General features: G+C 37.9%; 1 protein-coding gene across 5 annotated transcripts in view; it reads right to left on the bottom strand.

The window, feature by feature from the left end:
• The window catches only part of SHTN1 (shootin 1), a 103,817-nt gene that overhangs the window by 17,586 nt on the left and 69,659 nt on the right, over positions 1-16,572 (bottom strand). For 3 of the 5 annotated variants that reach the window (XM_033420958.2, XM_004265792.4, XM_049697066.1), the window contains exons 13-16: positions 14,158-14,267; positions 10,983-11,036; positions 5,700-5,820; positions 1,174-1,366 (exon numbers count right to left, since the gene is read on the bottom strand). In XM_033420958.2, coding sequence (XP_033276849.1) covers positions 1,174-1,366; positions 5,700-5,820; positions 10,983-11,036; positions 14,158-14,267 — 478 coding nt within the window. Of the gene's footprint in view, positions 1-1,173; positions 1,367-5,699; positions 5,821-5,929; positions 8,601-10,982; positions 11,037-14,157; positions 14,268-16,572 lie in introns of those variants that run through there. The other 2 variants (XM_033420959.2, XM_004265795.2) reach the window with 2 other exon arrangements.

A 16,572-nucleotide genomic window follows, 5' to 3' on the forward strand; every position in this document is an offset into this window, starting at 1 on the left:
TTCTCAGAAACTAAGTTGTCTCAGCCAAATTGCTTTTGTGTCTGGATACTGGTTCAAATGCAGCCAGACTGTTGGTGTCAAATTAGGTGCTAAACAAATTTAATAGGACAGACGAAGAATGAATATAGATCATTTTTCTGTTAGAACTGTTCAAATGACTCCAGTCAAAAGAAAGAAAACACATGACTGCAGGAGAAAATGTACTTTTTAAACACAATGAAATTAGATAAAACTGTAAATCAGCAAAGAAGGTCATTCATTCCAAAAGAGGGGAAAAAAGTTAATAGTACCAATAAGAGAAACGCAAGACTGGAAGAAAATACCAGTTGGCAAAAATAGATCTAAACTGAATCGCAACTTCATTTGTCCAGGCTTCACCTTTTAAACTAAGACAGGTACAGCTACAAAAAAGGGTTCTTTCTCCCCTGACAGAACGGAAAATCAAAGGTTTAATTAACCATGATTACAATATTTGCTGATCTGATTTGTCTCACCTCTTCCTTTTCTTTATGTGACAAACCAGCTGACATCCTGGCAAGAGAACTAAAGCAAAACTAGACTAATTTCAAAAAGAGCTTGCCATTGTTATAAAACAAACTGATCCTCCACCAGATCTGTCTGAAACACATTCTATAGCAGGATTAATTCTTTGTCAATCAAAGTGCCACTTTCAAGCCATATATAGGTAACTCTTTACATAGCGTGTTTTCAGTCTCAGAATAGAGCAATATTAAGGCACATCTTTGAGAATTAGAAAATAAGGCTGTAAAAACATACCCTTCAAAGTAAGTTTGAAGATCTAGTATCTTCTTTGGCTGCTCATGAACCATTAAGAGGGATGATCTAAGTATTTAATCTTGAAAGAATGATTAAGTGTCTTCTGATGCTGAATAAGGATCATCCAAGTCAATTCTTTGTGTAGAAGAAGAATCTGATTTTACCAAACCAGCTTAGGGATGGAATTCTCTTTATACATGTCTGCTTTGCATCAGAATAAGACCTCTAAGCTAGGAGCCTGGAATCAAAAGTTGGCTCATCAAACAGAGGAAGAAGAGTATTTATTGGCTAACCAAATTGAAATCTCTATCTAAGGAGAAACAAAGCAAAGTAACACACAAATTAGTCATCACAGATTCTTCTACACACTACTTAGTAAAGAGCATCATTACTTACTGAAATGTAACCTTGGAACTTGTGCATCCTTCCAATTTACACGACCCTTCACCTGGCTCAGGTGTTGGGGGGGACGGGCTGTTGAATTCTGCCTCCAGAGTTTTCTTGTTCAAGGCTGTTTTTGTTACACTGGATACAGAACCCAACACTGGCATGGATTTGGACTCTGAGGTGGCTAATATTCCAGTTGGACCTTAAAACCAAACACATACCTCAAGTTTAATAATTCTGTTCGATGCTTATTAATATGGTACTGAAAAACAGATGAGCTGAAAATCCCTCAGGAAGTGAAAAGGCCAAGTTTTGTTAAAATTTCAAGAGCATGCTGGAAAATGCTCCTATTAGAAATCTGCTCTGCTTTGGTGGTACTCCTGCTTTTCAGGACCACGCTGAGAAATTGTGTACAGACCTTTAACAAACTCTAAAACCCCAGGCCATGGTTTCCTCAACTGACCAGAGTCCTTTAGTAATACTGGAACTGTGAAGTCTTTACTTCTCACAGAGCATGGCTTTCTGACAGCTCTACTTGAATCATTTGGCCTCTCAAGAGTTAATTCTTTCCAAAACTCAGCTCTGATTTTAAACAGAAAATGGAATGATGTCAAAAAGCTCTTTTTAAAAGGCTCATGAAGGCTTCCTGAGCCTTAAATAGCTTTTATGAACATTTTCATTTTAATGTGATTGAGAAGTAAGTGGGTTTATTTCCTATTAAAATACAGACACAGGATTATAAAAATTAAGTGGCAAAGAGTTTGGCTGTTTACCTTTTGGACTTTTCTGCTCTTTGGGTAGGATCAGAAAACTATAATAGGGCTTGTTACTACAATTATTGGCATATCAGTCTAAAACTTCTATGCATTGAAGCTAAGCTCCATCATTACTTTTTTTCTATCTTCAGTTAGGAAGATACTATCCTAGACAGTTTTTTCAAAGCAAGACTCTAGTATGTCTTTCTTGAAACTTCAGAAGGAATCCTTTTAAAACGAAGCAATTTATGAAATGTCACGAATGTACAAATAAAATTAGAACGTCTAAAAAAATAAGCTAGAGAACAACCCTGAAAGGTGAGGCTAAAAAAAAAGCAAAACTTGGGCTTCCCTGGTGGCGCAGTGGTTGAGGGTCCGCCTGCCGATGCAGGGGACACGGGTTCGTGCCCCGGTCCAGGAAGATCCCGCATGCCGCGGAGCGGCTGGGCCCGTGAGCCATGGCGGCTGAGCCTGCGCGTCCGGAGCCTGCGCGTCCGGAGCCTGTGCTCCGGGGCGGGAGGGGTCGCGGCAGTGAGAGGCCCACATACCGCAAAAAAAAAAAAAAAAAAAAAGAAAAACTTGGGACTCTCTATATCCTTAAGAAATGTCAGATCATCTCCTAAAATGGAAAGGACTGGTGGGTACAATCCAAAATGCTAGCTAATCCTTGATTATTAATATTAGGCTTTGGAATTTTATTCTTACATTTGTATATGAATGTGTCTGATGCAGTATAACAAACATATGAACTCCAAAAATGACGTTATAATTTGAAAAACCTATCTAAGAGGGGCTGGGAAATTGTGCAGCCATGCTGTTACTGCAGCTCCTCTAGACTTACTCCACGTGGGAGACACAGATCCGCCCTGGTCTGGTAGAAAGCCTCAGCTCACAAAGCATCAGTGTCTGCCTTTCTCATTTATTTCTTCTGTACCGTCTGAGCAGACAAATTTGTGACATTATAGAATATTCTGGTTCAAAAGGCCCTTCCCTCCTGCCTGTGACAAGCCTCACGCTGCATGGGGATGTGGGGGTAAAGAGAAAAGGGCAGAAAGATCAAGAAAGTTCATTCCTCAAAGTATAAATATGAAGCTGAACGTAAGATGTGCTTCAGAGCAGCTCTGCTCAGCCCTTGGGTAACTGTTGACTGCAATACTATAGATAGCTTTAAACAATCTGTCCTTGTAGAAAAGCAAGATCTGTTTCTGAATACACACCAACGCCTGCTGCTGTTCTGCAACTGAAGCCAATTCAAAAGGAGGGAGAGTGGGTGAGCTGAGCCAGAGCTGTTATTTTTCTTACATACAAAAAGAAATAAAGAAAAATGCCTAATGTTTAAGATGATGATGATGATGAACACTATTATTATTGCATCCTATTTAAGCAGTCCTATGTTTTCCAAGAGGCACTTGCTGCTCTTAGAAATGTCAGTTTTGTAGCCCACAGTCTAGGTAAATCAAGGAAATACCAGTTAGCCCCGTAAAAAAAATTCTAAAGAAAAAGGTGTTTCTGTGGCCCCTGAGGGAGATACTAACTTGGGATATGAGTTCTGCCAACCTCAGGCTGCCTCTGCCTCAATTATGATGCTTCCTTTCTCCACTTTGTAATCTCACCTTTAGCCTTTCCATAACCCTTTGTGTGCAGAAGAAAAAAATCTCAGAGATTCAAATGCACCTGAGGAACAAACCTATCAAACTTCTCTCTCTAATTTGCTCCCACTATGCAGTTGTGCTACTTTAGCATCTTATTTGCCCCCTGGAATTTTCATTTTCTCATTCCATGACCTTTATAAAAAGATTACATAGTAAATACCTCTGCCAGTTTGATGCTTGCAAAACATTTGAACCATGTTAAAAAAATAAGTTATTTCTTTTACTAGATGATAGAGTTTGTAAGTTTGTGTCCTCTCTATCCCCCCACACACCCTTTTTTTTTTTTTTTTGGCTTTGGCTACTAGGGAGCTCAAAAGAAAATTTCTGCTCACTTACAAGTCACTCCCTTCAGTATGTTTCCTCTCCATCCTGCCAATTACACAGTTCTTATTTCTCTATCCAAATATTAATGATTCTATTGAATATGTATCTCTTATTCTAACTTCCCTCAAATGATACCTTGAATATTTGTATACTGGTGGAATATAATCAGTAAAATGAAAGAGTCTCACCATGTCCATAAAATGTGTTCCTACCTTTCTCCACACTTTGAAATACTCAAATCTTCATATTGACTAAAATAAAAATGTTTCCTCATTTCTCCCATGGAAAACTAACTCTGAAATAGTGAGTGCTGCAAGTTTGACTAAGTGAGTGAAGAAAGAATGTTTCTGGAGGAACAAAAAGGTCAGTGGCAAAATACAAAATGTAAATGACAGAGCACAAAAATGGCATTCGCAAAGTCCTAAAAATTAATGAAAACTACATGAATACTTTCAGGATGAAATGCTGGAAAAGTCACAGCACTAACTCACAAGTGAATAACAATTCATTATGGAGGCTGGTAAATTCTTGTAAAGCGAACATAAGGGGGAAAAAAGTCTCTTATGGCATCCCTTAGTTTTCCTGAGAGTTGGTTATTTGGGCGTGGGGTGGTGGTAATTCTTACAGGATACTAACAGCAGAATTTCTAGAACAAACTGAATGGCTAATTTTTTTTTTTTAAAGAAGGGCACAAAGTCTTCATCTTTTTATAAAAACGGTTTGGCTGATATTATGCTGCTTCTGGTTCAAGGAACCAATTTACTCCATTGAGTAAATCCCTACATGAAAGCTAGAGCTTGATTATCAAAAACCCAAATCCTTAATATTCTAGCAATTTAAACTTGATAGACATGACAACAATGCAAATTTAAACTGTTACAATAGACTAATTGGAGTTGATTGAACAGAGTCTAAAAGATTCAGTACATTAGCTGTGGTTGCTATTAATTTTAGTTTAGGGGAGTTTTTCAAAAGCAGCCTCCTGGCAACAAGGGGAAAACCTCATAAAGGTTTCTGCTAATTCCCATGATCAAGCTGATGGAAAAAAACCTGAAGACATACAAAGTGAGTTCTGAAACACACTTTGAAGTCTAATACACGCATATCATGATACCAATGCAAACTGTGATCTCAAGATGCTCAGATGGTCATTTATAGTTGATGACAGAGCTGGACTTTCTCATTCACTTGATTCACAGGCAGGGACAATAAACTAAATGGATATGAAAAATAAAGACGATTTCTTTGCATTTGTAACTGATTTGTAATTACGACTATTATTACTATTGTGCTCTTTGTTCCAGGCACAGTGCTAAACAATTTTTATATATTGAAATATATTGACTTAATCCTTAGAATAATCCTATGAGGTGGTGCTTTTATTATCCTCATTTTATAGATGAAGAAATTGAGGCACAGAGAGGTTGAGTAATTTGCTTAAAGGGCAAGCAGTAAACTGCAAAGCTAGGATTCAAACTCATGCCTTCTGGTTCCGGAGCCTTTACTCAATGCTACATTGTTGCCAAAGTCCATCCCGGATGTCTTTAGCAAAGGGCATCTTGCCTTAAGCAAACAAGATCCATAAAAGCCTGATTCCCTACAAATAAATAAACATACCAATAAATAAAAATACATAAGCACTCTTATGAGATACCCATTAAGTACCTTTGCCATCCAATACTTCTCATTCACATAAAAAAATTTAATAATAATTTTTAAAAGATCATTTTATGTTAAAGAGACACTTAAAGGAAGATGCTTCAGAGAGGAAGAGTAGAACCGTGGAAAATTCAAACCAGCTTACTACTGCTATCTGCTTCTGTTGTCAACTTTCTGCGACGCAAAATCCTTTCTAACTCAGTTTCACTGTTTTCAATGTGAAGGGATTTTAAGCTTCTTGAACTAGTGGATTTGTTAAGTGTCCCCTAAAGTGAAAACAAAACAAAAACAAAAACAAAAAGGTTAATGTCTTAATACAATACACAAAAGAATATAAAAGTCAAACCACCAAAACATTACCAGAATTTGAATGGAATTAGGAACTAAAATGAATTTGCTATATATGTATTTTTCATGTGCATATCTTTAACACACAGTGTTGGATCATTTAAGAAGATGCTACTGATGATGTAAGATGTTAGCTTTCGTAGCAAAAGAACAGCACAAGAATACCTCTTGATGGGCTAACTATATGAAATTCAGTGGTGGGAAGGTACTTGCACATTGATGATTAAGATTCTGATGTGTGTTGGTCGACCACGTGGAGAAGAAAACAGATATACTGAACTCACCTTAGAAGGTTATCTTGACATGGCAGCCATGAGTTACTGACCCAAATCCTTGCGGCACTGAAAAATGTGGCCGATTCTTCAGAGAGAATGACCCTGGCCGCACACCTGGTGACAAGGCGTGCTGCCTAAGGAAGCACATAATGCTCTCCGGCGGCCTAACCCAGGAGGTGCTACGCTGAGCACACCTCGCTTCTCTGTGAAAGAGCAAAGGCTACAGTCTACAGGGAGGCAAGGAAGGGCCGGCGCCGTAATCCCACACTCCTGAACAGAGGAGGCAGTGAATGAATGGATTACTCAGCACCCGGAAGACACTGAAGGAAACAAGAGATGCCATAAAGCTGTGCTCCTGCTGAAAGGCGTACTGACTTTCAAGAGGACAGAGGAAGACGCAGGCAGTGCTCCCCTGCCCTGGCTCCTCCAGGAAGTATGTTATGGAGGGAGAGCTACGGTCTTCTATCTCCATTACCAGCCAAGTGTTTGTACAGAACACTGGGTGACACACTTCTTCGTAGATTTAAGGGGTAAGGATTTAGCACCCCACCATTACAAGTGGTCCATTTTCTTTTCTAAGAAATGCCCCCTATTTCTTTGAAAGAGCCCTCCTCAGCTGTGCCGCAGGCTTAGGGGGGAATAAAAACCCAGCTGAACCACAATCTTTTGATCAGAGAAAATCAGAACCTCAAGTCAGGTATAACTTGCCAGACTTCAGGCCAGAGTCGGAAGGCAGGCTTTGTCCACCCAGGCTAACAAGTAGGCCAGCCTTTGTCACTTCAGCTCACTATGGGCTTGCCTGAATGCTGCTCCCTGCCCCTGCCAACTCCCTGAACGATTCTAAGAATCCTACTAGCTAAAATGGTAACTCATGTTTCTTCTTTAACCTATAAAACAAAAAAAGTAGCTTGTAAAGTTAGGTAGTTACAAATCTCACATGATATAGGTTATTATGTTGGTTCGGTTAGAAAGGTGTTTTTCTCCCTAACTGCACAAAGTTATAGAAAAGCAGTCTGTTGCTGGGAAAACTGACCAACAAGATTAGGAGATTATATTCCTCTGCTGTCAGCTAGCTAACCAAAACTGATGTGGAAAATTCTTAAGGCTCATATTTTAATCAGGCATCTGATACTTTCCCCCTGGAAGAACCTCTTTCTACTTTGGATTTATTGCAAAAATTCATAAAATACATTAAAGGAAAATCATATTACATGTAACACTATAATAGCTTATTTTATAATTTAAAAAATTAGATGATTTCTTTATTTAACAGTTAACAATGCAGATCTGTACCCACTCATCAAAGAGTTATATAGTAAGGTAGGATTAACACTGATAAGGTAACGAAAACAGAACTAAAACCAATTCAGATAGATTTTTTTTAATGCATTAGAAAAACTATTCCCAAATCATTTGTGTTTATAATTTTTAAAAAGTTCTATCATTTGTAAACAGAAAAACTTATGGCCCTTACTAAAATCACTCAAACTACCAGACTGTTTGAACATCAAGGACATTCTGTGTGATTTTCCCAATGGCTAGAGTTAATTCAAGAAAAAGATATGTGTCTGTGTATGTGTGTATGTACATGTACATACACATATACCTTCCAAGGATATCTTTTATTGAAGAATTTACCTTTCACAAGAGTCTCTATTTTTGTTTGGATAACCGCATTACTTCCCCAAACTCCTGACTGTGGTGAGCTATCCTCTCATCGCACCTGATACTGAAGGAATTCATTTTCCAAGTTCTAATCCTTGAATTCCCAATTTTTTTCTCCATTCACTGACCAAGGCGGTTGACTAGGTTAGTATAGGAGCAAACTTTAAATATGGAGGCAATTATGGAGGAAAGGTTTCTGTATGGATCTCAACCGACGTGATAAAGGAGCTCAGCTAATGAAGTACCAAGACTGTCTTAATTATCTACTTATATTATAATCATAAAATTAGAGAAATCACAAATCACCATGTGGTACATACAATTCCTTCACTTCACAGAAAAGAGAATCCTATAAATCAGTGATCCTCAGCGTTTTGGGCCAGGTCCCACAGTAAGTCAGTGATAGGGCTGGACCTTGAACTTAACTTTTCTAATTTCTATTTCTACTCCAAACCGCTTTCATCATTTAACAGTCTTAATCCCCATGTTAGATAAATGTTCATAATACCAACAACTCTAATTGTCAGGGAACAAAATTAACTATTCAACAATTCCTGGGTAATTTGAAAAACTGAAGATGTTCAAAAAAGACCTAAAAGTGAATTTTTAAAAAGTTGTTCTTGTCTCTTTGATTTAGAGGCAACTGAACTTGAGAAGAGACTTTCTGATTAATTTCTGTTGATTTATTCTTTGGAAATGCCCATTTCCACTTAGAGTGGCTTTTAAATGGCTGGTGTGGCTCAAGAGGTTTGCGAAACCTAAAAAAAAAGAAACCCTTGTGTGACTATGAGAAATAGCTATATATTTTTTATCCACAAAATACACAACTTTAAAAATTAAGTGTAAATAGACTTGGAAGAATAAGTTCAGTCAACATTGAGACTTTAAAAATTGGCCTGAAAAGTGTACAACTCAAAAGACAGTGAGGTTTTCCAACTCCCCCGAACACGAGATGTGTTTTCTACCCATGTGCTAAGTTTCAGCAGTAGGCTTACAACTCAGGTCACTTTCATTGCAGTAAAAACACCCCCAGACTGAGTTCATTCCTGGTTTCTGTTTTGCAGTAGAACTGAACACAGAGCTTCTTGGTTTCTTGGCATCTCTTGGTACAGGTGCTCACTTTCCACTTCAGTACACAATCTGTAGACTTTTTATGTTCTTTTCATGTTTGTTTCTCACATGCCACAACTGTGAGGTTCGTGTCATGTACTTTGCTGGGTACTAAATTCTGATAATACTAATAGTTTGAACTCCAGCAAGAAGCACCAACAGAGTCCCATCTGATAGGGGCTTCCTTTCTCTCCTAAAAGAAGTATGGTTTATTGGCCCCAAGTGACTGGGAGTTACAAGTGATCCATCATCCCTCAAGGGAAACGTCTGTGGTAGTAGTGGAAAGTTGCCATTTGGCACAGAAGAGTACGGGAGAGCATCGTGAGTTCCACTTTAAAAAAATTTAATGCAAAGAATAACAGCTATTAGTGATACACATTAATGCCATGTAAAGTAGAGAAATCTAATGATAAATCCAGGACAAAAGAGGATGAGGGCAATTTGAAGAAAAGAAAGATGTTTTGACAATTTTTATAATTTGTTAAGTTATTCCACAAAAATCTGTTCACAAATTTCTCTCCTTGAAGTGGCACAAAACTATAGTGAGTATGATTGTATAGTGAACATGATCTTTAAAAGCAATGCTGTGATTTTCAGTAAACTTGCTACCAACCAGCATTATCAGCAAGTGGGGTAACCTGGGTAATCAAATATCATATGTATCTCATGTAGATGTCTGATTTTTCAAATAAACCTGACTTAAAAAACAAACAGTGAAGTTTACTCTTTCACTGAGGATCAGAACTATGACCCTAGAACCTCCAAATGCCCCTGGGGGCATTTTCATGAACAAAAATTAGCATTACAATGTAGAGACAACAAAAAGGACTGTCATAGGGCATTCTCCTTAACAGAACACTGGATAACAAAATTTTCTCACCAAAGAATCCATTAGATAATAACTACATACTTTTTCCATGGTTTTAATACTTTATTCTGTAGGTAGACCACTACTGTTAGCCAGTGCTACATACCTCTCTTTAGTATTAATTCCACTCACCTAAAAACTATAGCAAACTAATTAAGCCATTCCGAGTTAAGTCTACTGTTTCATGCTTGATGAAAATAATTTTGTTTACCACAATTATGTGGATGTCTGCATGCAATGCATAATTAGCACAGTAACAACGAACATGGGAATATTAGCTCTACCTCCGCCCCCATGTTTGTTGACTTACTGTGCATAATAACTGGTATTGAGACTGTAACAAGATCTGAGAATAAAGCTCTTAGTATCCAAAACATTTTCTAAGTGAGGCATTTGTCTCCGACAGAAACTGTCAGACAGGGCAGTACTCATTTATTTTGTTGGCAAAATCTCATACTTTGGAAAGAAGAAATATGACTAGAGATGGGCATTAAGCATGTTCTCTAACGGATGTGAATTACTTTTAGAAAATGAAATTCGTAACATGAAGAAAGGAACTTCTATTATCCAAATTTATCATGACTTTTCAAAACTGTGAGAAAAGCAGACTATGACTCTGATGCTAAAATATTTGGGGAGAATCTCTGATTTATATTTAGGTGCCAAGAATTCCACTTTCATGCCCCAAAGTTAAGCACTATCCATGTGAGAGACTACTATACAATATACTATTATCTACTACCTTTATCGTAGATTTACTTATAAATAAATCTACTGTAATCTATGTATAGATTTACTTATAACATTATTTACTATATTTATATTTATAATATATCTACTATATAAGCATGTACTGATCCTCACATCTGGCCAGACACTTTATCTTCAAGCTGTAATACAAGTATTGGAGAACAAGAACAGGAAACAATGATTTGCGGGAAAGTGTACCCATTCTTTTAGAATAGAAACAGCAGAGTACTGACACATTATTAACACACCCAATGGAGGAGTCCACAGCACAGTCAAGTAAACTATCAAAAGTAATGAGGCTTACTGTAAATGGAAATCAAATATATCAAAACCAATTATTCATAACAGTAGATTTTTAAAATATTCTTCCATTTTCCCATTAACTAAATAATAAACTGAGATCTATTCTTACCAGTATTCCTTTTAGTTCATTCACTGCACTTTCAGAGCCTTTTGAAGATTCTGGCTACAATTGTAAAAAAGAAGAAAAATGACTGAGTAATTCAGTTTTAAGATACCCAACAAAGACTTTTACATGGCAAAGAGTTGGTGGCTTATATTGACTACATTTTTTAAATTAGGTTTATGTCTTACGGTTAGTAAAAAATATTAGACATGCTAATGCTCCCAAGGAGCAGTTAAATAGAAAATTAGGTAAGAGCCAAGCTACCATCTTCTACACATCATTTTTTACCTACTATCATCATATGTAGAAAAGATCTGGTAAACATTAAATTTCAAAGATTTAATTCCAAATTATTCAGAACATTTTACAATAAACTCTTCTTCACTCTCATTGCTGGACTTGAGCCAGCAAACGAGGACTAGGAAGGCAGGAGTGCAGAGCAGAAAGCAAGCAACAGGGCAGAGCACCTCTCAGCTCCGTCAGCTCCAGGCCAAGGCCAGCTTACAGAGGACTGGCACGTCTAGTTTCATGAATTTCACAACCGGGATCACAGGAGAATGTTAGCATCACCAGCTACCAGAGTAGTAAAAGACCTCAGAGGGCGTGCAGTCCAAGTACTTCATCTTACTTATGAGGAAAGTTACACTTTGAGGAATTCTGTATTTGAGTCAGGTGTCTCGATTACAAGCCCAGTTCTCATCTGGCTACACCACGAACAAAATAATTTGAAATGAAATTCTGGGTAATACCTGCCTGCCCCATAATACCACAGTCTTTGTGGACCCCTCAATGAAAAGATGGCTGAAAAAAAACCCTCTGATCTTCCCTGTACCACTTCCTTTCACAAAGGAGATGAAGAGAAAACCTACAAGACACAGTGAAAGGAATCACTCAGGCCTCTCATTCCTAGAAAAGAGGCAAGGCTAATCTTTCATCAAGAGATGGGAGGTGATTAATGGCAACCTATAATTCTTTCCTCTCAAAAGATAATAAAAGAATAAGATCCTATTCCAATTTTTAAAAACGTACAGTTAGAAAAAGTGAGAGAGAGGTTTGCTGCTCATGTACAAATTAAACTAAGGTGTTCAACTTTCATAGCCTCCGTTTTCTGTGAAATACACATGCCATCAGTGGCAGTCACAAGTGCCAGTCAAAAGCTCTAAGACACTAATTTTAACCACACCAGCACCACCACCAACATCAAGGAATTTAGTAATACGCAGTTAAATTAGTACTCTCAAGGCAGGCTTGACTTCTGTAGGTAAGCTGTTCGGTGACATGTTACGACTTCTGAACAAACACCCTGCCTAAAGGCATACTCAAAAGTGCTGCTATGCCACTCAAGTTGCCCTCTGACTGCACAAGCCTTTTCAAAGCCTGGACTGCATACTCTCATAACTGGTGACATTTCAGGAAAGTACTGATGGTACTGGGGGAAGAAGTCTGCATTGAGGCATGCAGTGACCATTTGTTTTAAAGGTTACTGACCAGGTCATTCACCACTATATCTACACAGTTTTAATGATTAAGAGCAAAAAAACCCAAAACAAAACAGTTGTCCACTGATCCTTGTTCAGCTGTCCTCCAGATTTTGAACTGACATTAAATAATGTGTAACTGTTGAAAGAGTCACGGCAAGAAAGAAAAAGGACAAAGTGATATAACGAAAATGAAAGTACATACAGAACACTTACGATTTAAGAAGTTTTCAACATTTTTCTTTCTAAACTAATTTTGTTTCTTTTACGACACTGCATTTTTCTCTAGTAATAATTTGGTTTTGCTATTCTTTCCAAACTAGTTGTGACATGAAAGCCATAAAAATGTATTATTTTCTAAGGTTCTACTTAGACCCTTCATTTTAAAGTGGTTTCACATTTTACTCTATTTGACCCTAACAACAACCGTGTGAGCCAGAGAGGGTATCTTATGGAGAAGAAGCCCGGGAAGCTGGGTGATAGTGCAAGGACCCGACTCCAACAACAGTGCTCTTCATTCACTCATCAGACACTGGCACTGAAAGAGCTGTGCCCAACTATCTACACGCTCAGCTTCTCGTCCAGTTCTACATTCTGCCCATTTGCTTTCAGAGCTCTAGCACAAGACTGAATTACTCTCCACAGCTGGCTGAAGCTTCCATTTCCCTAGATGTGAATCTTCTCTTGGCATGGAATGCTCGTTCCCTCTTCCCAACCCCCTTTCCCTGGACAGCCCACACCACGGCCATTCCTGCCTTGTCCAGTTATCTTGTTTGCCTGTGACAAAGTGGCAACTTTAAAAGCCCAGGTGAATTTCTAGTGAATAGTCATGACACTCGGGGACACTGAAGTAGCTGAAGAAGGGCATCCTTGAGAGTAAGAAAGGACCATAAAGTTTGGTTTAAAGGAAGAGGAAAAAGAAAGAGAAGCAATCTGCTGCTACCTTATTAGAGTGAGGAAGGAAAAAACATTTTTCAAGAAAAATGTCAAAAACTCTACTATTGAGTCTATTTAAATGGGACAGATATACAAGGGGAAGGGAAAGCTCTGAACTAGACACTAGGTACTTCCACAGACCCTGGAGCTCACTGTGGTCTAGCTTAGAAGACAGCTGATGATACAGATACACAAGTTTCTCCTTGAAGTGATCGGGAATAGGTCTGTGAAATTAATGGAAACAATCTTATAAACCTCACTATTTTTCAAAAGTTGTCTTAGGTCTGCTACGGTATATGATGTGATCCCCACACTCAGATTCCCCTCCCCCACGCACTAAAACAGAAGCCTTGGGAAGGCAAGGATCTTTGTGCCTTGTTTACTGCTTTACTCCCGGTGCCTAAAACAGTACCTGGCACATAGTAGATACTCAATAAATACTTGTTGAATTACACACAAGCACCAGGAATTGATGAAAATAAAGGGCGTGCTAATTGTTACTTGTTTGGTATAACAGTTCATATCAATGTCCCTCTCAAGGAGACGGCAGCACCCTGCAACCACAGGACTTACTTTCTGTAGTGACCTAGGTTTCCTATGGGTCAGAGTCCTTCTGAAAAGTGCTTATATGAAGCAAAGGCTTTTACGGCACATTAGACTTAACCCAAGATTTGACAGTCAATTCTGATGCAGCTTTCATCAGATTTCAAAATTTTACGTTAAAAAAAAGAAACATCAGGGGAAAAAAGCATTTAGTCATTCCATACCTTTGCCTTGGGTCTAGCTGTCTGATTAACTGGTCTGAGATGAACTCCCTTTTTAATTCTGTCCATCATCTCTTCAACTGCTTGCCTCTTCAGGTCTGTGACTTCTTCAGCTATTCAAAGAACACACACATAAATCATCTTATGTTACAAGAAAACTACTTCCTATTTCTGGTAACTTAGAAAGACTGCACTATGTAATTAACCACAGTCATTTTTCAGACAGAGTCACAAAACACCAATAATTTACTAAGGTTAACAGCTCCCAGGTAGCAATATTTTTTTAATAAAAATCTTTTAATAAGAGATTTGCTTTGAGAAATAAGAGTTATAAAATTTAAGGTCTAATTTGTAGCCTGGAAATCAGTATTGGCTCATCTATGTTAAACAAAGTACATTTTGTTCCGTTTGTCAGCATAATAATAGACCTGAATTTCTCCAGGTCTTTAAAAACCTAATTTTGTACCTAACTCCAAATAACCATTCACTTTTGTCTCAAAGATGTTTTTGTAACTTATAGTACAACCTATGTCAAAGAAATCCAACCAAAGCAGGAATAACTATCAAAAAGCCCATTTGAAAATAAAAGATCAAAGAGATTTTTTTACCTCCTGGAAGAAATCCACAGTCAAAAGATGAGCAGCAAATAGATAAAATCTATTTTTAAATTGCCATCTTTTGTTTAGGAATCATATGGGAAGGAAACATTTAACCAAACCTTTTTCAAGTCTTTTAAAATTGTCAATGTTAAAAGAAAACATACATCCAGAAATGACTGCAGTTAAGTAATTAAATGTGATAAAAAATTTCAACTGTCTATTGTTTAATCTTTACACTCTTTGGCTGCAAAAACAATAAAGCTCTTGAAATATGTATCAACTAGATGAATGCAACTGAGGTGAGCTGAGACCTGTTGGTCAGAAGAGTGAAATCTGTCTCTTGCACAACAGCTTAACCAAAAGCACCAAATCATTCTGGAACATTTATCACCATTAATGCAGCTCTAGATCTTGTGTTTACCTCCAGCTAACTCACTGTATCCAATACATTCAAGTTTAAATATCTCATAAAGACCCTCCAACAGACTCCACGTTGTGGGGCAGGCATATGGTAGGCATTCAGCAAGCATCTACCTACTGACTGACTTGTTAAAGTTCGAGCTTTAAATGGCTATCAATAGTTTTACTATTTGAGCAGAAACAATTAAACCTCAAAAGAATGGCTTCTAAATGGAGGCAATCACAACTATATCCCCCAGCTAATTCACAGTCGTGTCAGGCTTTGCGCTAAGGAGGCCGAAATCATGGCTTCTTTTACTGCAATATGGCAGACTTCACTCTAATCCTGGTTAGCTATTCCTCTTATACATGCTGAGGGGAGCAACTTAGAGAATCCAGAGGCTCCATTATCCTCCACTCCGCAACATCACAGTGATGGGATCACTGCTATATTCATCATATAACCTAGGTTTTCTAATACAGTCCTGATTTCAAATAGTGTTGTCATCCTCAGAAGCCACTGAAATGCTGGGAATTCAAATTTCTCAATATCCAAACAGCATTTTTCAGTTCCAGAAGTCAAAAGAGTATCTTTTGTGAGGCAACATGGGAGACATGGCACCAAGGTCAGAACTCATCCACCAATAAACGAAAAGACAACAAAGCTGTGGGTTGATCAACTATGTGCCCTTAAGCAGTATTTTCTAAGGCAACCTCTGCTGATGGCTCAGAAACATGTTCAACAAGGGGACAGACAAGAAAATTACTATGAACAGAGATTCACTCATTCATTCATTCACCGACTCACTTATTCAATATCTGAATACCTATTATGCACTACATGGTACTTTTGCTGACCGTTTTCAAAATCAGAGGAAATAAGACACAGATCTGTCATTCAAGCACCTGGTATGGGTATGGAATTTATTCCAGGGAATTTAAAAAAATCTTCAAAACCCATTCGATTTTCAGAAAGGCTGCCATTTTGAGTAAGACTTGGGAAGAGCTGCATGGCAACAGGAACATCGCCTACAAACAGATTAGCACTCTGTAAGGAACGACTAAAACTCAATTAAATGCACAAAACAAAAACTAATTAAGGCAGACAGATGGAGAATTATGGTCAACACCATTCAAGTCTGCTGCAGCATCTAACACAACAGGAATTTAAAGTAGTTTCTTATTTTTGCTTGCCAGAATCACAGTGATAATTCAGAGAAGTGCCACTATCTGTATTGTGTACAGATTATAAACCAGGCTCATAAAATTTTCTCAGTCTTTTTCAAACGTAAAGGCTTAATTGGTCTTAAGGAAAAGAAATCACTCTTATCAGATTCCCTACTCAGGCACAACACAAGGGCAATGGCTAGGTTAGCTACACAAGCTTTCTCTCTCACCGACCCTGTTTTTGAACTAGCAA

Source organism: Orcinus orca, chromosome 14 (assembly GCF_937001465.1).
Source record: "Orcinus orca chromosome 14, mOrcOrc1.1, whole genome shotgun sequence".
In the NCBI taxonomy this organism is placed as follows: Eukaryota; Metazoa; Chordata; class Mammalia; order Artiodactyla; family Delphinidae; genus Orcinus; species Orcinus orca.